Source organism: Periplaneta americana, chromosome 9, assembly GCF_040183065.1.
Source record: "Periplaneta americana isolate PAMFEO1 chromosome 9, P.americana_PAMFEO1_priV1, whole genome shotgun sequence".
Lineage (NCBI taxonomy): Eukaryota > Metazoa > Arthropoda > Insecta > Blattodea > Blattidae > Periplaneta > Periplaneta americana.
Genome location: NC_091125.1, coordinates 6,252,042 through 6,275,646, shown reverse-complemented (window position 1 = coordinate 6,275,646; position 23,605 = coordinate 6,252,042). Strand labels below are relative to the sequence as shown.

The 23,605-nt window shown below is 36.2% G+C and overlaps 1 protein-coding gene and 1 long non-coding RNA gene across 12 annotated transcripts in view; one reads left to right on the top strand and one right to left on the bottom strand.

The window, feature by feature from the left end:
• LOC138705749 (zinc finger protein 239-like) overlaps positions 1–20,367 on the bottom strand; it is a 167,419-nt gene extending 147,052 nt beyond the window's left edge. For 5 of the 9 annotated variants that reach the window (XM_069834361.1, XM_069834360.1, XM_069834358.1 and 2 more), the window contains exons 1-5: positions 19,333–20,367; positions 18,657–18,754; positions 10,716–10,829; positions 9,842–9,979; positions 9,389–9,468 (exon numbers count right to left, since the gene is read on the bottom strand). In XM_069834361.1, the coding sequence (XP_069690462.1) occupies positions 9,389–9,468; positions 9,842–9,979; positions 10,716–10,829; positions 18,657–18,754; positions 19,333–19,408 (506 nt within the window). In that variant the 5' untranslated portion in view covers positions 19,409–20,367. Of the gene's footprint in view, positions 1–9,388; positions 9,492–9,841; positions 9,980–10,715; positions 10,830–18,656; positions 18,755–19,332 lie in introns of those variants that run through there. The other 4 variants (XM_069834355.1, XM_069834363.1, XM_069834356.1 and 1 more) reach the window with 4 other exon arrangements.
• The window catches only part of LOC138705750 (uncharacterized), a 114,125-nt gene continuing 109,981 nt past the window's right edge, over positions 19,462–23,605 (top strand). Inside the window, exons 1-2 of one of the 3 annotated variants that reach the window (XR_011333747.1) lie at positions 19,462–19,598; positions 20,690–21,058. This is a non-coding gene — a long non-coding RNA (uncharacterized lncRNA). Of the gene's footprint in view, positions 19,599–20,587; positions 21,059–23,605 lie in introns of all 3 variants that reach the window. The other 2 variants (XR_011333746.1, XR_011333748.1) reach the window with 2 other exon arrangements.

Below are 23,605 nucleotides of genomic sequence, written 5' to 3'. Positions count from 1 at the left end.
TGGATGCATTACGGTTGACGAATAGCTGTCACCTCCACGTAGATATTGTTATTTCAAGTTATTAACCACAGCCAAACCCAGGAAATATGATATAAAGGTCTGGACGTGTTCAGATGCAAATACCTATCATACCGATAACATGCAAGTATAATAATAAATTTAGCTTCCCTTATGAAAAGGCTGCCAGATTTGATAAAGCATATTACATATAATTTGGAAACACACCTAAAAGGTAAAATTATATACATTTGAAACGGTTAGGGAATCGAATATACAAAATGGCAGAAAAATTTACACCTAAGTAGCGTTTGTGCTCATTTACAGTTAAGAAAGGGGAAAAAAAATATCATCAGATATGTTAGAATGATTTGAATGCCATATACCACGAGAAAAATAACAGTACGGATTTATTGGCATTGATATCTAAATCAATCAACAGCCATCGGTTAAGATAACTTGAAATTTCCATTATCACTCCCATACAAGTGATTTGTCAATATCTGAACCGATCCTTTCAGTGCACTAATGGCTATTTCCTTCACAATATTGTGTTAGCCCCAGGTTTTTACATTTGTTGGCAAAGAAGGAGGGTATGGTACCTCGTGTCCCGCCATCAGACTTATTACATCTATGTAGGACAGGCTATATTTATCTTTATACGATGGGATTGTTGGTTCATAGATCCATTTCTTTTCACTGTTGCGTTGCGTTTCATGCAGTTGATTTGCATGTGTCTCAAATCTGATAGTGTGATCGAGAATGTTCTTAATGGCAATGATATCAATTCCTTGTGTGGTTAGTCCCTGCACCTCTTGATGGACTGTAAACCCTACTTCCTTCAATGCCTCGGCCAGTATAGAACGGACTGCATGGTGACGGATGTTGCGAAGGGCCTCACTATAGGGGCAGAAGCCAAGGATATGGGGAAGAGTTTCAATCTCGCTGAGACAGCACCTTCAGCGGGTACCATCCTGACTTCTACCCAGTACAGTTCGGACCAGAGCAACATAGCCTACCATTTTAAGGGCGTCCATCCATTTCCGAGAGAGTTAGACTTTTGTGATTTCTTATCCAGCTGTTTGCTGGGGGGAACTCTTTGTTAAGAATCACTCCTTTACCCTTTTGTTGCAATGTACACCAATTTTCAAATTCTTTTTCTCTTAAAGTGTCTCTAACTTTTCGAGAGTCCACAAAATGTTCACGATTATTTAAAAAACATTTAGCAGGAGTCAATTTAAGGCTATTTAAACATGTTTTATTCTCCCCAATAAGATCCCTAGTGAAAGTAATGTAAGGATCAGAGGATGAGTCTCCAGAGAACAAACAAGATCCAAGAAATAAGAATTGTCCAGGATGTTATAATAGCTCCCAATGTTACAGGACGAAGAGTAATAACTTCACAATTTCACAGAGAACCTTATAGTTCAAAATCTATCCCTCACTGTCAGGAAAAAAAAATTGACATTTCCAACCCTTCATTATAACGAAAGAAAGAGAAGTTTCTTTCGTCTCTTTTTGACATCAAGGTGATTTCACTGACATTCTACAATCCAAGAACTTTGTTGTGCTATTGTCATTACAGCACAATAACAAGTCTTGTTCAAAGGAAGACAACAATTTCAAGCCACAAATAATACTCGACTATAACAAAACCAAAGCAGGGATGGATACTGTGCACAAGATGTCTAAAGTACACAACTTGTGAGCCAGTCTGTACAACTGTTCTCAAATATAAATGACGTCAGTTGTGTGAATGATCTCTAGAATCTGACTGAAAAATGCAGCAAAAGCATCGTAGGTGACTAATCCTGCTTGAACTAGGTGACCAGCTGGTTCATCCAGAGATCTACAACTGTAGCACTGAGAAAGCCAGAGGAAGGAAATGGAAGGAAAAGTGGACACTGTCACTTGTGCCCGAGTTTGTTGGACAAGAAAACGATCTGAAGCTGATACATGACAATAAAAAAAATGGACCATATGCGGAGACTAAGACGAAGGCAGAAAATAGGAAAGATTGGAGAATAGCAGGTTTGCAAAGACAGACCTGCCCTTGGGCAGAACAGTATGACTGAATCAATGATTTTGAGTGTTGGTTTGATGAATGCAGTATATGTGCAGTTCAATGTCTTATGTTACTCCAATCAAGTACTTGAATTAGGTAGAGAGAAAGCAAAGAGATTGAGGCAAAGAGAATGGTCCGAACTTGATCGTTTGAAATCATCAGTTCTACCGTGCAGTTCACACGTGTAAACGAAGACCACTTCAAGGTAGCTATTACTGTTCTGGTTGTTCATTCAAAATCGTCCGTCTACAATGTAGTCAACCTTACGAGTTGTGTGTGATGTAGGGATAAGACAGTGGTCGTCAGCACTCGCTGAAATGGGTATCGAGTAAGGAGTGTATCAGAATTGCACTGTTGTGCAGAAGGGAGAGGTAGAAAGCAACCGTAGCTTGAGCGGGCGATCAGTATCTGTAGATGAGGACGTTATTTGCCGCAACTTTAAACATTGTCATGTCGTAGCTCCTATGATATTCAATCGCACTGTAATTTGTAGCATTCATAGAAGGAAAGCATAGAAAAAAATTTAAAATCAAAATCTTTCTTGGATAGTAAGAAGAAAATACTAAATTCGAAGTAATCTGTTCAACATAAACATCGACATCCTCAAAAAGTGGTAAGCGGGAAACTTTTTTATTTTTCTCTTTAGATGGGGAATCACAGTGAGAGAAATCTTTAAAAAGAATGAAAATTAGTTTTAAAAGTTGTTCCTATTCAAAATCTTTACCAGTCTCCATATTACGACTAGTTAAGCAAAGGAGCAGCTTTGTCTGGTGGACTTCTGTATGAAAAGTGATTAAACTTTTGTCTATTAGAACTGTGGACTTTCATCGCGCTGATTTGAAATTGTTTTCGAAATATTTCCATTACTTAAAGTTTTAGAGTTAATCCTGAGTTTTGAAATTTACTAAAAATAGTTCTATTACATAAATAACATTTATGCTGATTAAATACTAGTATGACATATTTTGAAATTCATAAAAATGAAAAGAATTTCATAGTAGTTTTATATTTATAATTGGTATTAGTGCCACTATTATTACTATTATTATTATTATTATTATTATTATTTTTATTATTATTATTATTATTATTATTATTATTATTATTATTATTATTATTATTATTATTATTATTATGTGGACTGAAGTTGTCTTGTTTCATTTTCGTGCCCTAGCAGAGTGTTCCGCAACCTGTGTCCCAAAGTGAAAGGTGTGACAGAACTTTTACCTATTATTGTAAGAAATTAATAAAATTAATTAAAATTAAATTCCTTTCTCTGCTAACACAATTAACCGCCCAGTTAGTGAAATGGCCAATGACACCCAAGACATTAAGAAGGATAAAATAAAGAGCAGTCAGAAGTTCTCACTTCAGATCGACAAGTCCACCGATATTAGCGGTTATGCAGAACTTCTTTCTTACATTCGGTACATTCATGGGGATGTAAATGCAATTTTTTTTTCTTGTGCAAACTGCCCGAGAGAGCAACAGATGGAGAAATGTTTCGTACAACTAATGAATATGTGGTCCGTCATGAATTAACATGGGATGATTGCATTAGTGTTTTAGAGATGGAGCCGCTTCTATGACAAGCCGAGTGAAAGAATTCATGGCTAAAGTACGTGAAGTAGGTCTATATCATAAAATACGGGCAACTATTGTCTCATTCACTGCAAAGCCATTGTTTTGCTATCTCCTCTGAAAATTGTGATGGGCGAAGTAGTAAAAGCCGTGAAATTCATGAAATCGCGGTCCCTAAATCTGCTGCTTTTTTCTGTTTTGTGTCAGGAAATGGGATCAGAGCAGACTACATTCCTCCTACATAAGAACATTGAAGTTAGAAATTCTCGAACTGCCTTTGGAAACATTTTGGTTGTCAATAAGGAGTGAACACCCGGCTATCTCTGAGATGACAAGTTAAGTTATTGCTGTTTTCAACTGCATAATATATGAAGAGTCCACTGCAAGAATGATGGATGTCACTTTCTTGTCGAAAATGAACTAAGACTGTCAATGCATAGCTTAAGACATATAGAATGTACATAGGGAGTTATATGCCATTAACACTGACAGTCATTGTCCAGTAACGATCGGAAAATCATAGTTAAGCTTTGAGCACTAAGCATTTCAAACTTTCAATTGCTTCTCCTGCAAAATGTATTCCAAATGACATCCATCATTCTTGCAGTGGACTTTTCATATATGTGAACTGGGCATTTCGACGTTAACTGAGGTTAAAACATTAAAGAGGGAGACACTCAAATCCATTGATGAAGAAATTTGGCTTGTACTGTCAACAATTCCGTCACGGATCAGCCACCTGTGTGCAGCTAAGAAGGCTCAAGTATTACGTTGAAAGTATGAGTAGAGTTATTTACTTCAATATTAATAGAAATGTGTATTTTCTACAGTGAATTAAAGTTCATAAATTGTTAATATGCAAGAGTTGATTTCTGTTTTATTATAAATAATAATAACAACAATAATAATAATAAATTTCATTACATTAAGTACGTAATTATATTAGGAGAGTCACATCATATTTTTTTTTTTTGAGGGGATTAACATTTTGGTGTGCCGTGTTGAGTCTAGGCCTGTTTAGGGTGTGCCATGAGTAGAGAAAGATTGCAGAACACAATGCTGTAGCACAAGAGCCATTCCACTTCAAGTCTATAAAGATTTCATTATGCTATATCTAAATATTTGTTTAATTTTTCGGGCACTTTTAACTCAAATAAATTTGATCAGTGTATATTTTTTTATAGAAATATAATTTCGGCAGATATTAAATTACGAAATTTTCCTGAAACTATTTGTACCAATTTCTTGGATCTATCTCCGGTTTAAATGGTTCATTTTATTTCGTCTTGGGCTCAGATGAAAGGTAAAAAACACAGTGAAATAATGAGATATTTTACATATCAGGATTTGTAGCTTGTCCACTCCTTTCACTGGACCCGTCAATAATTTCAGAAGAGATCTATATATTTAGGTTACTGACATTATAAAGGAACATGCTGAGTATTTATTAATTACATGAAATATGCTTATTTTAATGCATGCGTTAACATTATGTGTATCATTAAACTATTATTGCTGACGTAATATCTGGCAAGAAGGAAACCCCACCACTGGAATACTGCATAAGCAGAAATGATTGTACTAGCATTCATCTCTTACCCATGGGCCAGAGACGCTAGCCTTAGAGTGCACGTCCTGATGATCGTGGGTCAAAATGTCCGCTTTTCGTATTATGGGTTGTGAGCTGACTCCTAGTAGCATAAAATTATTCTTTATTTTAGTTCTAATTTATTTATTTTAAATGTTAAATGGCGTTTGTTAATAAACTTTGTTATGTCGGTCTTGTAAAAATAATACTGCCCAGCACTTGTGGGCTATTAATAGGTGAGACCTGGCCATGATAAACGAAAATAATATTTGTTTCACTTCCCAAAGAAACGATAAATAGAGCAGATATAAATAAACAAAAACAAATATATACACAAACAAGTCCATCTATTTAACGAAAATCCCATATAGTTTTATGGTATACTACTACTATCAAGAGTGCTACGCAGAACCACTTGAACAAAATTGGAGTTACTCCTTCACCATTTTGTCGAGTGTGTATTCTTTATGAAGAAGTAGATCAGAATCATTTACAACGATGTGCAACCTTTCCTCTAAACCAGCAATGTCATCCCATTCTCTTATGTGCTCTTCTTCAATTCCAGCACAGCATGCGTTCAAACCATACCTCCTCTGATATCCCTCCCCTTCCTGCAGTCTTATCCTAGACGTCATAGAGGAGTACAAATTTAATATAGTGCATCTCTCGACCCCATGCAAAAGAATAAACAGCATTGAAGGCATCTTCACAATATCTTCAATTCTTACTCTTTATACAAATAACAAAATGAAGATTTGTTTCACAAATAATATCAATGAATGGTATTGGTGCAAACAGTTACTTCTTTTATGAAACTTAACAAATCTAATCTAAGGAGTCGACTGATAGGCAATCTTTTATGTTCAATTTTAACGAGTGCAACTGCTAACATAATATTACCTGATATAGAGAATGTTATATCTAAAAATAAACGTCAAACGTCCTTCAAGAGAGAAAAATGAACTCTTCTAATTTAAGAAAATGTGTTTCGACTTCATAAGTATGCATCGTAATTGCAACAAATAAGCAATGAAATAAAAGCTTAGAATATAACTACTCTTTTTATATACTGTGGCAACCATGATGGAAAGTTCTTGCTATGTCGGGGAGCTTCATGCGCGTCCGGCAAAAGGGAGGGGGCGCGAGGAAGGTGGCGCGCGGCATAGAGAGGAGAGGAGAGGAGAGAGAGACGACGACATGCTGGGCCTTGGCAGAGAGGGGGGAAGAAACGAAGCAGCGCGACAGATTATTCCCGAAAACGAATCATCCAGAAACAGAAACGTCCGGAAATCGAAGGCTCGCGAAGTGTTACCTAACAAATGAAAGGAAGCCAGCCTTCGAGAGTTCAGTTCAGTTTTTGGACAGCAAGCCAGTCAGTCTTGTGTAGCAGTGAAGCCAGCTTCGAGACCGGAGTTCGACTTAAGTGTGTCCGCAACTGTGGGAGCGTCCAGGCCAGTACGGCATATCCGGAGCCTTTGGTTCGAATGGCAGTGGACCGCAGTTGGGGGACCTGAGTTCGAAGTTCAGTGGACTGTCTCTGGAAGTCTTGGGTTCGATATTCTGTGAACCTGAGTGACTGAGGTAGAAGAACTAGCTAAGGCAACGAACTGTGAACTGTGAACTGGCAGTGTGGTTTTGTAAATAGTTCTTTGTGAACATTAGTTGAGATTAGCAGTACACTGTTGTTCTCAATAATCCAAGTGAGTTTTCATTGTCGTCTGTGGAGTGCAATAACGAATACTCTGTTGCTGTGTGGAGTGGAAATCCCATTGTTGACGGGAGTGTTTAAATTCAATTATAGAAAGTGATTATTGTTGTGACAATAAAAGTTAGATTATTGTTTTGAATAAAAGTCACAATATATATTTACGCACCTGCATTTGTTTCCTCCTTCAAGTGCATTACATACTACTTTCCCTTAGAAGAATATAATATAACATATTATTTAACGTGAAGCACTGTTAATTTATAAAGAAACAGTAATCAAATCATAATTAGATATGATAAAAACTTCAATTTTCAAATAATGTGTATGCTTTATGCTTTTATCTCTTGTATTAGTTGTTATACAAATTTCATTACAACTATTTATTAATTTTGATTATTATTGTGCATGACGTATCTCAGACACTGATAACATAAATTGTCTCATTTATGTGGTTGTATTTCCAATACAACTACAATCCCTTCCTTACTGTAACATTTTCTACATCCGTGCCTGAACGCTGAGTAGTTGCACAGCTATATGCAGTCTTTTGCCGAGAAGCAACCAGCTATCCCGTAACTTCAAAATCATTATCTGCCATGCTGATTTCGTAACACCTCTGCTGTAAACTCATTACGTGTGAGAAATATTGGACAGAAAGAGAAGTAGGGGATTTACTGCTAAGAGCTCAGCACCAGTTAATAACAACACCAACATCTTTCTTGTGTGAATGGGGCAGTAGGGCTAGGTCTACGCATTGGAAGAGGGCATTGGAAGAGGAAACAGTGACCAAACAGAAAGAAATCAACACCTGGTGAAAAGAACATTGTTCAAGATCCATTGTATGTACTATTGCAGCTGTATTTATGATGGTGTGAAAGGTCCGACGGTTTTAACTAAATCAGAAAGAATCAATGGATCACTGAAAGAATGAATAAATGAATGCATAAATAAATAAATATAAATAAAGAAAAAGTAAACAAATAAATAATTAATTAAAATATGCAAATTACTGTTAGACTGTGACTTTCTATGTGATAAATGATTACGAAAAAAACACTTGGAATGATTCAAAATGGTACTTCATAATTTCCTAGGGAATTACAAAGACTCCAATTATAAGGAATTTGCACAAAATGTATTGGAGTTTCAAAATCCTGGGCTGCAAAATAAGTGTAAAGGTTTACTTTTTGCATGCCCATCTAGATTATTTTCCTCAAAATCTATATTTATAGTGAAGGACATGAGAAAAATTCAGCAGGACATAATTAAAACAAAGGGAAACCAGATACTAAAGGAAGTGGAGTGTGAATATGACTAGACCACGGAACTTTATGCACTAAAAAACCTGAAGATATGCACGCAATTGTGCAGTAAAAGCTATTGAAATATACATTAAAAATTGACGTATATACAGTAAAATAAACATTTGAGAGGTTTAAAAATACGATATAAAGGAAAATAGTTTAAAGTAATAAGTGTTGCACAGAAAACGGTTTTCCCATCAGCAGAAAAACATTTGTTTTCAGAAACTCGTTTCTTTAATAAATTTTTTATGCTACTTTTTTCATTTAGCGTGTTGGCAGTTAAACTTGTAAGCAGATAGATTATATACTGGTTCTTTGCTAGATTGTGCAGTAAAACTTGTTGAAATGAAAATTTACACCCCACGAGACTTCACTGTCACAGGTGTTCAAATACATTTAGTTTTGTTTCTATGAATTCAGAGCACTAGCAGTATTGTTTTCGCAGCAGTTCCATGACCTCAATACTGACTTTATTGTCGCAGGTGTCTCAATATATTCATTTTTCGTTCTACGAAATCAGAGTAAAAGTCTGAATGACATCTAGGCGACGCGTATTTTCACTCTGGCTCCTGAAAAATTACACTTACAAGGCTAGTACATACACATGACAGCAGCTGGCCTCATGATAAAGTGGAAAACGACCCAACTTCTGCACTAGGAACAAGTAACCTATCCACTGTTGTCGCAGCAATGTCCTCAATGATAATTACATAATTACTGGTTTTATTTCTGATATAATTTTTATATTTCTTAGAAATTATTCTAATTTTTATCGCAGATAAATTCTGAAATTATATACTCAACCAGGAAAAACAAGTGAAGATGTTAATATATGCATTTAAATATGTAAAATAAAAACATATAAGCACTTAAAGGGGAAAGCCCTCGAAATATGCATGTATGTAAAATAAAGTTGGCTTCATTTGAACATAAAACCATCATCGGCAAAAATCCACTTTTACTTTTTCAATATGTCAAATCGATAAAAACATGCAATTGCATGCAGTTCCACGTTCTAATGATGACTGATTATTGCAGCGCGAAGCACACAGATAATTCTTCTGAAGATGCTTCTAGACAGTCAAGAAAACGGAAATTTCAAACACAATGAATTTTATACGTGAAGACTCGCACATCACACTCACCTTTCCGTAAAAATCTCGTCCTCTGCAGCTACTTTTACCCGTGGATCCTCATTCACTGTGTCCAAGTCACTCTGCTCTTCCTACAAATACACAGCAAATAAAACTGAAAGATAGAAGAACTTACATTAACAAAAGTGCTTCGATTTTAGGTGCCACAGAAATGCATATCAATCGTATTAGGCCTAGTAAAATTTTTGCTATCAGAAGAGAATTCTTGGGACAGATTTTCTATGGGGTAATTCTTCTTCCTTATAGAACAGTGTTTTTCAACATTATTCAACATGTGGCACTCTAAAAGTGTAACTGAAAATTCACGAAGAGCGACAAGAGGAAGAATTGGACAGCGTGAGAGCTACAATCGCTCCCCCTAGTGATCTGCATCTAGTAGCCACATCAGTCAGTAAGTAACAGACAGAGAACTACCAACCAACACACTTCATAAACTGCACTCACCTCAGCTTGACGTTTCACGATGGGAAAGTCAACTGGCATAGGAGATTCCTCAAATGTCATCTCTGATTTCAGATCATACGTGGGATCCATACATTCTAGCTTTATTTCAGTCACGTGCAGATCTAATACATTTCCCTCCTGCAAAATACAGAAAATAATAATTATGTCATATAACAGAAGTCTCAGACAAAAAACCACTGACTATTAAAGTATGTCCACTCTATTATTAATCCTGATGTCAACAATTCACATGTACCCACTCCAGTGTCAGTAGTGAAATAATTTGTATGAAAAGCTTAGCCAAGTTTGATTTCCATATTCACAATCCTGTCCATTGGTTTACTGAAGACATGATTACTTCTTGCACCCCATGTAACAGTCAGTGTGAGGATACTACTGCTACTGGGAAAGAAATTATGAAATAGTCTTTGTGATTTATTAGTTTATTGCGTAATTATTAACAAATGGGACCAGGAAACAGACATCAAATATGTGGAGTTTGGATAATAAACTAACACAAAAAAGAAAGAAAAAAAAACACAACTAAGATTATTTCCTAAACCAGGTCAAAGCACAATTTTAGTCAGCTACCACGGGATTAGCTGAGAGTGACCACCATTCCACACTGGACTGTCAATTAAATTAAAGCAGACATGGTAAAAATTATCAGCGGGGATGAAATCAGCAAAATGGAATGATTTAGTGAACATTCAACATTGCAGTTTCTATGAAAAAATTGGGGGGAAAAGATTTTAAAAATTTATAGCATGAAGATATGGACAGTATGACAGCAAAATTCGTATCCCCTGGTCACCCGAATCTAGCAGTCATATCAGCCAGTACATAACAGAGGGAGAACTACTGACCAACTCACTTCATAAACTGCGCTCACCTCAACTTCACTCTTCACGACGGGAAAGTCAATTGGCACAAGAGTTTCATCAAATGCCATCTCTGATTTCAGACCATAGTCCGTCTTTATTCCATCCTGCAAAAAACAGAATTTAAATATTTTTTTAATATATTATCATTATGTGGTTCTTCACGAAAATCCAATGATTCTTCTTGAAGTCTGTCTACACTACTATTATTAATCTTGATGTCAAAGAATGCACGTGTACTCACTTCAAAATCAACAGCATACAAATTAATTATTAGATGTTTCTTCTGATAATAATCAGTCGCAGAATACAGCACAGTTCTCTTAAATGTTGATTCAAAAAGAAATTATCTGTGGGCTATGACATCTCTCCTCACATTACCACACCGAGAAAAGTTCGAATGGACGATATTTAATGAGTAACTCAAACTTATGAACAAGGTAAGAAAAAAATTAATACCACCATATTTTACGCAGCAACATTTTCTTGCTGGTGAAACTAGTAGCAAGCCATCACAAACAACCTTCTTTTCTAGTTTAAGAAATAATTTTCTCAGGCACGATAGCATATGAATCATCAGGGAAGAAATTTGGTAATGAAACTATAACCACAGTCTAGTATATACAGTCACTCAGCTTAATAGTGGGGAATATGCATCCATAGATAGTTGCTAACCACTAGGATCGCCACTATCGCCTCATCACAGGCAATGCGAAATAGTATCGGAACAGTCTATTGTTACTAGTACCCTCAACAAACTCAAGCTTCGTGACTGCATATACTAGACTGTGCTCTAACCACGGTATGATATCACAGTCCACAGCATTCCGATGAGTTTCAGCAGCTACAACAGTGGCGAAATCTGGTTCCGGCGACCAGGGGCCAGTTTCACAATGTTTACAATCTTTGTAAATTGTAAACTTTGTTTGTAAATTGTTACTTCTGTTCACAATCTTTGTTTGTAATGTTGAACTTTACAAAGAAAATCAAATCTTACAAATTAAATTTTGCGCACTTTACAAGTATTTTGTTTCACAATGAAGAGTAATTTTACAAACGTGTAAAATTTACTTGTAAAGTTAGCACATTGTCTACAGTAGCTCTAAGATGTGTAAAGTTTGATATTGCAACAAATTATGAATACAATAAAGATATATTTATTAAATTAATTTTTGAGTAACTGGATAACATTAAGAATTAAAATAAACAGTTCTAGTGACTCAGACGAAGATTTTTTTTTTATTTTAGTAGGTTATTTTACGATGCTTTATCAACATAATTTAGCGTCTGAATGAAATGAAGGTGATAATGCCGGTGAAATGAGTCTGGGGTCCAACACCGAAAGTTACCCAGCATTTGCTCATTCGCGCTGTACAATAGAACCTCTATTATCTGTGGTAATCAAAGGGGTTGACTGGACGGTTGATCGAAAAAATCGGATAATCCATACCATAAAATATTTCATAAATTTAGTACATACTTAGGCCTACAGTTTCATAGTGTTGTGTCTAACAGGCTAGATATTGGATGAGGAGTTCACTAATTTAAGTCTAGTTGTCAACAAGGGTTTATAAGGGCCAAGTAAATTCCTAGCGATGATTTAATTCTTTGCAGAAATGTACGAGGGTATGCTGAAAAGTAATGCTTCCTATTTTTTGGCTCTGTGAATATAGTCAAAAATATTAGTGATAGTACTTTGTATTCAGTGAAGTTTCTGCTTTCAGTGACACAATTTCGTATCTCTGCCAGCTCTGAGTTATAGCCTCAAACATGGTGGCATGTACCAGCACGATGTCGGTGCGTCTGGAGCAGCGTGCTATGATCGAGTTTTTAACAGCAGAAAATGTGCCCCCGATAGACATTCATCGGAGAATGAAGGCTGTTTATCATGATCAATGTGTCGACATCAGTACTGTGCAATGTTGGTCTGGGGAAAATTACCTTCGTAGGTCTCCCAGTAACTGTTCCTACTGTCGGTAATAATATTATGTCAGGCTTGGAATAAGAGGCTCTAGATAAAATAGGTACTAATATAAGGTATAGCACTACATACTTTTTTCTGCAGAAAAAAAAGAAAGAAGTGTAAGAAAGACAGCCGATAATCCGCTGAGCAGTTAACAGAGTGACTGATAATCAGGGTTCTACTGTATTTCAGAATACCGCATGGTATTTATATATGAAGAGAGCATTTAATAAATATCGCACTCAAAAAAAGAAGTTCCCTGCACCAAAAATAAATTATTCAATAACGCAATAACAACACTACTTATGCGGTATTCTCAAGTCTCTCCTAGAATATATGGGACATCACTTCCAACAACCAAAAGGGAAAAGTGGTACCCTAACCTCAAAGCGAGAAAACTGTATTGTTTTACATGGTTGCATACTTGCTGTGAGTTCCGTGCATTAGCAGATAAGCACGGAATTTCTAAAATATCAGTGTGAAAATGTGCCCACAGGATAGTTAAAAGAGTTAAATTTGAGGCAGCTTTTTCAACACCAAAATGTTATTTATTATTGTGGCACAGGATTTTTATACTGCTGCTGGGTTCACTAATGTTTGTGAGGTTATGGATGCAACATTAATAGGCCTCAATAGTGATGGATCAACACAAAAAATGAACGTGATTTTGTGGTTAGATGTAATTATTTTATCAATTGCATATTTGTACGTGGACCAAATCTGTTATATACTTATTTGACTGTATTTTCACAACTCCTGTTACAATGAAAGAACTCAATAAGGCAATAAGAATCCTGAAAAACAAGAAAACACCAGGAGAAGACAAAATCCATCCCGAGTTTATCAAACATCTAGGAATAGAGGCTAAACGAACCACTCTTGTTTTTTTTTTTTTTTAACAAAATCTGGTCTACAGGATTAATACCATCCCAATGGAAGAGTGCTGTTGTCATTCCGATTTTAAAAAAAGGTAAAGATCCTACATGCATGGCAAATCTCGTTAACTAGTTTTATGGCAAAGTTAATGGAAAGCATAGTCTCTCAAAGGTTAAACTGGTATATTGAATTTAACAAATTATTAGCTTATGAACAAGCTGGCTTCAGGAAGCGTAGATCGACTGTTCAGCAAGTTACTAAATTTAGTCAAGACATAAAGGATGCCTTAGATAGAGGTAACATACTTAATGCAGTCTTTGTTGATTTTAGTGCTGCATATGACTCAGTTTGGAGAGAGAAACTGATATACAAACTTGCTCAATTACGCATTAAATCTAACGTGCTTCGATGGTTAAAGCTTTCATTGATCAACGTTCATGTAAAGTCCGTTTTGGATCTTCCCTTTCGAGAAGCAATTTATTGCAAACTGGCGTTCAAGGAGCAGTGTTAAGTTGTGTTTTGTTCAATATATATATAAATGATTTAATTCAGGAATTAAAATCTATACCCAACATAAGATGCCTATTGTATGTGGATGATTTAGTCTTTCATACTGAAACACCCAAAAGAAAAGCTGAGTCCGAAACCACTAACATTCTTAACACAGCACTCAACATCCTGGAACATTGGTGTGACCACAATAACATGAATGTAAATATGACTAAAAGTAAGTTCCAACCTTCCCTTTAAGTCATCAAGCCATACACCCTAACCTAAGATACAAAGATATTCTACTTCATCAAACAGATGTATTTACGTATTTAGGAGTGTCCTTTGATAGGAAACTAAAATGGTCTCACCAGGCAGACAAAATTATATCCTCATCATCCAAACGGTTAAATGGAATTAAACGAATTGCAAGTTCATGATGGGGTTGTGACCGCACTATCCTACAAACAGTATATAAAATGTATATACTACCTCAAATATTGTACTGTTGTGAACCCCTAATAACAGCTTCGGAGACAGTATTAGATAAAATCGATCTAGTGCAAAACCAAGCTCTACGCCTCCTCACTGGTGGAGTCAAAACCACTCCAATTAATGCCATGCTCCTCTTAACAGGATTTAAACCAATTCATAGATTAATTGAAGAGAAGGCACTAATTCTATACGAAAAGCTATTGAGAATTTCAGGAGACCAATTCTGGCAATCTTATCATAATGTCGAAAGAAGGTTGAAACAAAGCACGGATTTATACAAAGAGTCATGGAATTGAGGGAAATATATCAGATTTGTAATACTCCAGAACCTATTCCTCAATTTTTAAATCCAATACTTTCTAACTCCATCTTATTCTCCATAGATTTGGAAGATGATGTTTGTAAAAAAGAAACACCAGTAGATATATTAAGATCCCTCGCTCTTGAAACAATTAACCTCAAGTATCCAGAAACTGAGTGGCTTCGTGTTTATACAGATGGTTCCAAATCGGAGGATGATATTAATGTTGGTGCCGGTGTATACAGCAATATCTTTGCCTTCTATACAGCTGTAGGCACTCATAGGTCAGCTTATGACGGTAAAATTGAAGCTATTAGGGTAGCCTTAACTCAACTGATATGTCATCAAACTAAATTCAAGAATGTCGTCATCCTCTCAGACACCAAAGCAGCCATAAAATCTGTAGGTTCCTCAGACCCTGAGTCTTCATCAATCCAAGACTGTCAAACTGCCATACAACCATTACAAGCAAAACACAAAATCGTGGTACTACAGTGGGTCCCTGGGCACTGCAACTTATTTGGCAATGAGTAGGCTGATGCCTTGGCAAAAAGAGGTGTTAAAATTTTACAAACATTTCCTAAACCAACACCCTTCCAGACAATAAAATTATACATCAAAGAAGTTGCCCACAACATCCACTCCCATGAGATTGCAGAAAGAACATATGGAAAACACTGGAGAAGGGGCCTTCTACCAATACCTAACAGACCAAGAAGATTGACAGTCGCGCATTTCCGCCTTGCAACTGGTCATGACTGCTTGGCACAGCATCTCCACTGTTTCGGTATTTATCAACATCCAACCTGTACCCTTTGTGACCTTCAAGAAGCGATGAAGAGGGATCATCTCCAATGCTGCCCAGCTCTAAAATCACTGACTGAATGTGCTAGATACTGGGAAGCGAGAAGCCTCGGGCCTCTGTTTAGTTCTTAGTTTTTAGTTCTTTAAGGATTTTGTTTAATTCCTTGTTTAAATTTAATTTTAAGTTGTATTAAGTTTATTGTTTTAATCTTGAGGTTGTGTTTAGGTAAAAGATAAGTTATCTATGTACCTGTCATGCGAATAAATAAATTAATTAACTTAGTTGACTGAATTTGGCGCTAACTGTGGTCATTTAAGTAACAGACCAACCATTCAACATATTGGTATACTCGACCAATCACATCACACCAAACTCCACTGTCACCAATATATAAAAATTCTACATACTTTCAATTTTTTTTTTAACAATACTTTATATTTTCTGTTGGTGAAATATGAATCAGCAAGCTTAGAATAATCTATTTTAGTACAAAATATATATATATGCTCCATAGTGATTTTTGTAAACTGTCATTAGCGATATTATATAACCAATAATGCTTATTTGTAAATTTTTTTAGCTGATTTTGTAAAGTTCGTCAAACTTTACAAATTAATAAGACAGCATTTTGAAACACAGTTTACAAGCATTTGTAATCTTTTACTTATTATCAGTAAATTGTTAATTTGTAATTTGTTAGCATTGTTAAACGGGCCCCAGCTGTAGTGGCAGGAGAGAAAATCATGAAAACCGTAAGATACCCCTGTACTGGTTGGACGATAATGCACCATCACTGAGGTATGTGGACGTGAGGACAGCAGTCGACATTCTCACTGCGTATGTACCCACCGTTGCTTACGAGATCGCACAAGCTGGCGCATAGCGCTTGAAAAACGAGTCTGAAGTGGTTCCCTCGTAATGACAATTCCGCCGCTCGGAGCACTGTTCTGCCCTAAATATTCATAGCAGAACACTTAAATGACATTGTATTGTATTGTATTTATTAACATTCCATGGTATTCATACACTGCTTACAGCTAGAATATGGAACAATTCAAAAAACTGAATACTATTATAAAATCTTAATTTATAGTCATAGTCTAGATGAAATATATATAGACGAGATTTACAATATAGTCTACTAGTACAACACAAAGTTTTAGTATCAATTTCTTGAAGTGTTATTGAATGTCATGAATTCACCTACAGAATAGAAGGTGTGAGAAATTAGGTACTTCTTTAATTTGGCCCTAAATAATCTTATGTTTTGAGTTTCATTTTTTTATATCGATAGGGAGGCTATTAAAAATTTTTACTGCCATATAACGCACTCCTTTTTGATAGCACGATAGACTTGCCGATGGAGTATGAAAGTCATTTTCTTGACGTGTATTTATGCTATGAACTGTTGAATTAGTTACAAAGTTTTCACGATTACATAGGAGGAAGATTATTAATGAAAAGATATACTGACAAGCCATGGGCATTATTTGTAGTTTTTTGAAAATAGCCCTACACGATTCCCTAGATTTGGCACCTACTATTATTCTAATTGCTCTTTTTTGTAATAGAAATATATTGTTACTATCTGTGGAATTTCCCCAGAATATTATTCCAAAACTCATTACCGAGTGGAAGTATGCAAAGTATATTGTTTTTAAGGTATTGATATTTATTATCTTTTGCATAGATCTAATAGCAAAACAAGCTGAATTTAGTTTGGGGTAATTTCTTTAATATTATCTTTAATTTCCTTGAATTCATAATTAAGCATTTGCAAGAAGGCCTAACTTTTCCCTCTTTTTAAAAAAAAAAATACGAACGTCACAATAACTGAGAAGTATAATAATTATTGCGCGATTTTTTCTTGCAGTGGTGAAAACATTTCTATAGGCTACTGATTAATCTATTGAGCATAGTAATAGTAAACGCTGTAGTATTTTAGTGCGTGTAAATATATTTTGAATTAGCATTTATTAAATTAGGAAGTTAGCCTGTTATTTGTGTAATTGAAATGGTTTACTGCTGAGTGCCATTGTGCAAATCGAACCAGAATAAAGAATGTGATTTTTCGTTTCATTGTTTTCCACAAGATGAAGGACTAAGAAAGAAGTGCTGTGTGGCCATTTCTCGCGAAGGGGACAAACCAAGGACTCTTTGGACGCCAAACAAGAAATCGCGTGTCTGCGGCAGACATTTCAAAGAAGCTGATTTTAGCATTAGCACAACATTAAAACGTTTGCTTCCTAATGTGGTACCATCCGTCTTTGATGATTTTCCAAAACATAAACAAAATGTTTCAAACATAAGTAGACGCAACAAAAGAAGGATAACAGAAGTGGTGAATAACATCCATCCTGCTAAGAAAAATAAACCCAATGTTGAACATAGTACATCAGCTTTCAATGAAGCAAATGTTTCAATTGAAGAAATCTATGAAGCACATAAAAAAACTATAGCCACACAGTGCTCAATTGAAAGTAAAAAAATTCCCAAAGCCATTACATTACAACGTAAAAAATTACTAGGGCAATTCAGGAACAAAATCAGCTTATTGGAAAACTAAGACAGACAATATGTAATTTAAAAAGCAAGCTATAAAGATACGACCTGTTGGTACTGAGTTCTTCACATAGCAAAACACAGACAATTTTCGAATATAACTTAGCTGAACAAACTTCAAATAACACTGTAATATGCTTAGCATATTTATAATATTCGTACTCAATCAGTAATTCACAATTAATCGAACTATTTTCAGGATACACAATGCTTCGTAATGGTACTATTCATCATTTCTTAGGGCAGCGAGGCGAACCTAGCGGCAGAAATTGTCATGACTCACAGAGACCTACTCTCGATCGTGCTATGCGCCAGCTTGTGTAATCTCGTAAGCAACGGTACCCACAGTCATTCTAGCATGCGTTTTCCGTCACACGATAAGCTGTATTGTTATAAATGACACAGTTAGAAAATAATTAGTAATCACTTTCAATATAGGATACCTCGGATAAATATTTCTGCTCTTCTACATCCGTATTATTACTTCTTTCTATTGCCAGAGGGTCGATCTCACGTTCCATCTTGAACACGTCCATTACGACTGAAAAAGACAATAGTAAGAAACTCGAAGTGGCATGCAATATGTCAACTATTTTGATATACTTACTAATATGTGAAATAATAATTACACGTCTCTATAACACACAGACGCAAACGACAAAGATAAGCATGTTGGTTCCAAGGATGTTACTGCATGTACTTTACAAAGCCATTGAAGACTGAAGTTGTCAGAAAGACATTACCCGCCGACATGTTTTTAACGTGGTGAAACTTGTGTATCTCCCTACAGTACACAATTCCTCGGCCTCATATAGTAACTCAAATAATGCCTCAACTAACCCACTAACCTTAGACGTCGGTCCCGTGTGTGGTGTGGGGCGATATCGAAGACTGGCCCTAATTTTTATATAGCAGCTCAGTGCAAAAAATAAAATAAATTTCTCCACTAAGAGCAGACGTACACCACAAAGCAGAGATGGATTGGAATGCAGGCGGAAAGTGTGAGGAAGCTGTTTAATCCAGCAGTTCTATCTTGGTGTGGTCCAAAGTCCAGTTGTGAAGAATGAGTATATAATTTACGCTAATATATAATACTATGTAACAGTATACATTACTTACCTCTGTGGAAGAATATAACGGATTGATATATTATTAGTTTCCGCTGACAGTCTGCAGTAAATTTGTTAAATTGCATGTTCAGGATGACTTGATCAAGGCAGCCGTGATACCCGTTTACGTAATAAAGCACTCAGAGGCGCAGCATTGCCTCCCGTGGCCGAATTCGGCTAAACGTAGCTTAATTGTTAGTCATGTAGCTTGTATCAGAATGGTCGTAGCCGAATGTCAAAATGTAGCCGAATTAAGATTCGATCGAGTGACCATGTGTAAGCACTTTCTTTTGACAAATTTATTTTCTCATACTAATACCCACCAGAATTTCCTCACTTCTTCATTAAAATACGGAAACATACCGGTTGAAACTTTGTGTCACAGACTGAATTCTGAACAATGTGACCCACATTTATGGCAAGGGTAAAAGGTAAAGGTATATGTATCCCCGTAACATGCCATGAAGGCACTTGGGGGGAGGGGGGCATGGAGGTAGAGCCCCATGCTTTCCATGACCTCGGCACTAGAATGAGGTGGTGTGGTCGGCACCACGCTCTGACCGCCTTTTACCCCCGGGAAAGACCCGGTACTCAATTTTATAAGAGGCTGAGTGAACCTCGGGCCGTTCTGAAAGGGTAGCATTCCTATTTTCAGTTTTATTTTCCTGTTATGTGAATAGCGCCTATGACCTACTGTAACTGACAATTCCTGTACTCATGAATTTGCAGACACCCGTCAGGCGGTTTATTAGGGGTCGCCTACCCAACAAAAGCAAACCAGTAACCTGACAGTTCTTCTGTTTGTGAACTTCCCGGCACACGGCAGAGTTTTTATTAGGAGTTGCCTACTCCACAAAAATAACTGTACTCCGACTTCAAATAACAATGAAACTTAAGCCTCTTAGATTTTAAAAACTGGCTCTTCCCATGCATATCTACAGTATCTCATTGTCCACTTCTTGCGACACTTTGTGCAAAACATTGTAAACATCATAACATTGATCTCGGATCTATTTATTACTCAAGCATAAGGGCTATCTCTAAAGTACTAAAATATCTCCAGACATAGGCTACCGCTATTTACGAATGGCCTTCTGATGACACAGTGTTTAGGTCTACAGTATTTTGCACAAAATGTCGCAACAAATTGACAATGAGATAGATATGAGTGGGAAGGCCGGGAAGGGCCAGTTTTAAAATGTGTGAGTCTTATGTTTCATTGTTACCCGGTATTTATTTCCTTTTATGGCGTCTTCCCCCATCAGTATACTGGAAATAAGGAAAACAGTCTTACATGTGTTTGATTTCCAGTCAGTCGAGTTCTACTGAGATAGGACCTACTTAGTAAATGTAACTTTTGTGTGCAGTTTAGTGTCGTGTTGTGATTTCATCTTGAGTTCTGACAGTGAGTGCCAATCATCCACGAGGAAGAAAAGCCTGCCGCATAGAAATTAATCCACGTAATAAGCTTGCTACAAACACACTGAATGGTCTCCTGTTATCACCGCATGCTAAGATCAATGACAAGTCAGTGTTATATCCTGAGGCAGGACCAAGTGACGAACGACAAGAAGAAGAAGAGGTTGATGGCTTCTTCAATGTGTGTCAGTGTTTACAAAATTTTTACTGTAAATATGTATAAATACGTAGACAAATGTATATAAATACGTGGACAGTGACATTTTTTTTGTTTGTGTTAGCAAGTGTTATCAAAAGGATCAACTAGATTTCATTAGGTGAGTTAATAAATACTTTCCCTTTTTTTTATTGTATTGCTGCATACTTTGTAGACTGAGTTGGGTAACGCTTTACCAAACTTATAGAAGTGTGTTGATGCTTAGGTGATTAGGTCTATGTATTGATTTTTCTGTTTATAAGAAATAATGATTATTATAAATATTAACATTCATAACCCCATTAATAATAACAACAACAACAATAATAATAATAATAATAATAATAATAATAATAATAATAATAATAATAATAATAATAATAATATTTAATTATATTATTTTTTCCTTTCGACTTATTTTTATTAAATTAATATAACGGTCAATTGAAATTATCGTTAAACGCAACACATTGAACAACATATACGCAAATTCTTCAAGTTTTGAGCGTAGCTTAATTTCAGTCTTTGTAACTGAATTTTGGGATGTTTGTAGCCGACTCGCTCGTGTTCAGGTTGGCAACGCTGCAGAGGCGTTGCATACGTTACGAGTCCTTTCAATGAGCAGGTAAGCGTTCGCTACATCGTATCGCACGCATCAGACGAATCGCACGGATCGGAAAAAGACTATCTTTGCTGTAATTGTTATGTAACCGCTTTCACTACATCGTATCGCACGCATCGCCTATCGCCAAATCCGTCCACGTTTCTCGGATGGGCAACTTTTCCGATGCGTGCGATCATGGCCTTCTTTAATAAATCAATTTTAATTGGTCTACTCTTAGTATTATGTTGTGACATGTTCAGTGTCGCGCCAAAATTGCAGACGGAAAACTTATTTCGCGTGTAGTAAATTGCGAAGAATTATATAATTTGAGGCGTTCCCATTACAGTAATCAAGTCATTTCTTGCAAATATATTATGTAACCAACATTTCTTTCGTTTCTTCCTCTTCAATTAAGACGCATGAAGCAATTACAAATTCTTATTCGCTATACCTGGTAAGGTTTATCTTGTCTCAATAGCAATAAAACCAAGTTCCTTCAAATGAGGGTGGAGATTATAGGAGGGGTTGTAAATTTTCAGGATTCCTTTCAAAATCTTGTTATTGTACAGGCTGCCGGAACTCAGTTTCTTGAAAGTCAAGCTCAGTGATGGAAGTACACGATATGAAGAGAGATATTTTGTTATTTTATTTTGCGCTACAGAATGTATCAACTGGTCCCTTCCGACACTGAATGGATGGACGGCACCGCTCCACTCCCCCATCGCCATAACAATATAGACATATTTCCTTTCTCTCTCTTTTCACAGTGAGACAAGATACATCACACAGCCTTTAACAAACGTAATTAATAGACCTAACCTCAGTTCCTCTGCTTTCAGTAATGTCAATATCGTACAACGTTATGTTTTAAACAGCTGATAGGGGAATCCGATGAGGTGAAGCCGTTACAGTGAACGCACTGCACTTAAAATATCCGTTGCATGCGATTCGTACGAGAAGTGCGATACGATGTAGTGAACGCTTACCTTTACACCGCCATTTCTTCTTCGTACTGTCCTGTGATCAATTTGATCACATTTCCCTCCCCTCGCGTATGTGATACCTAAGGGGTTACGTCCATTTTAGGCTTATCCCCTTCAAAATTTTCTAGAGCTTCAGTGGAGCAGCGTAACCCGGAGTGAGACAAGTGGCCAACAGGCTTAGAACTCACATATTCAATTTCTTTCAGTCCCGAATCCTTTGCGAGGACGCGTTTTGGTAACTTTTAAAATTTTCCTTCCACTTCATCTCTTTCAATTTAATTCAATTCAAGTTGCTTCCGAGATTACACAAGCTGACGCATAGCGCTTCTTCTTCTTCCTCTTCTTCTTCTTCTTCTTCTTCTTCTTCTTCTTCTTCTTCTCCTTCTTTCTCTTTTATGTCCTCGGTCACCAAAAAGTCCATGTAGCCAGCTCAAATTTCGTATACTATAGTCTCTGACTTATCATTATATCATCTGTGAAAGTACAATATTTTCTTTGGTTTCATGAAAAATCAATATTTCTTATACTTTAATTTTGCTACGTCTAATAAACTTGATTAATATACTTATAATGTCCATATTTGCCGACGCTAGTAATGTTTTAAGACAAGTCGGTAAAGGTATCTTCTTTTGCTGTAATTCCTCAAACATTTTTTCCCTGTGTCTATTATTTAATTCACACTCAAAGAAAATATGTTGGTTATTTGGCCTCCTATTTCTACAATGACAATAAGGATTTGAAGTTAATTTAAAAAAGAAATAATTTTTCCGGGTTTAGTGTATGATTTACCCTCAATCTATTAATTAAAACTATTTCGTTTCTTTTTAGCTTGCATTTACTGAACCATGGAATGTGTAGCCATCTGTTTTCGAGAGTATATAAATCTGTAGGTGATTGTAGGTTTTGTTTTAACCACCCCAGTTGGCTGTGGTACGCGGTGGAGAGCAGTCCTAGTCAGTTAGTAGCTGCGTCTTGTTGCGTACAGTGCTCACATTGTGTTTAACTTTCACTAGTGTTCAGATAATTTAAAATTTGTGCTGAAAGCAAGTTCTTAATTTTTGTGTATTAATTACAATTATTA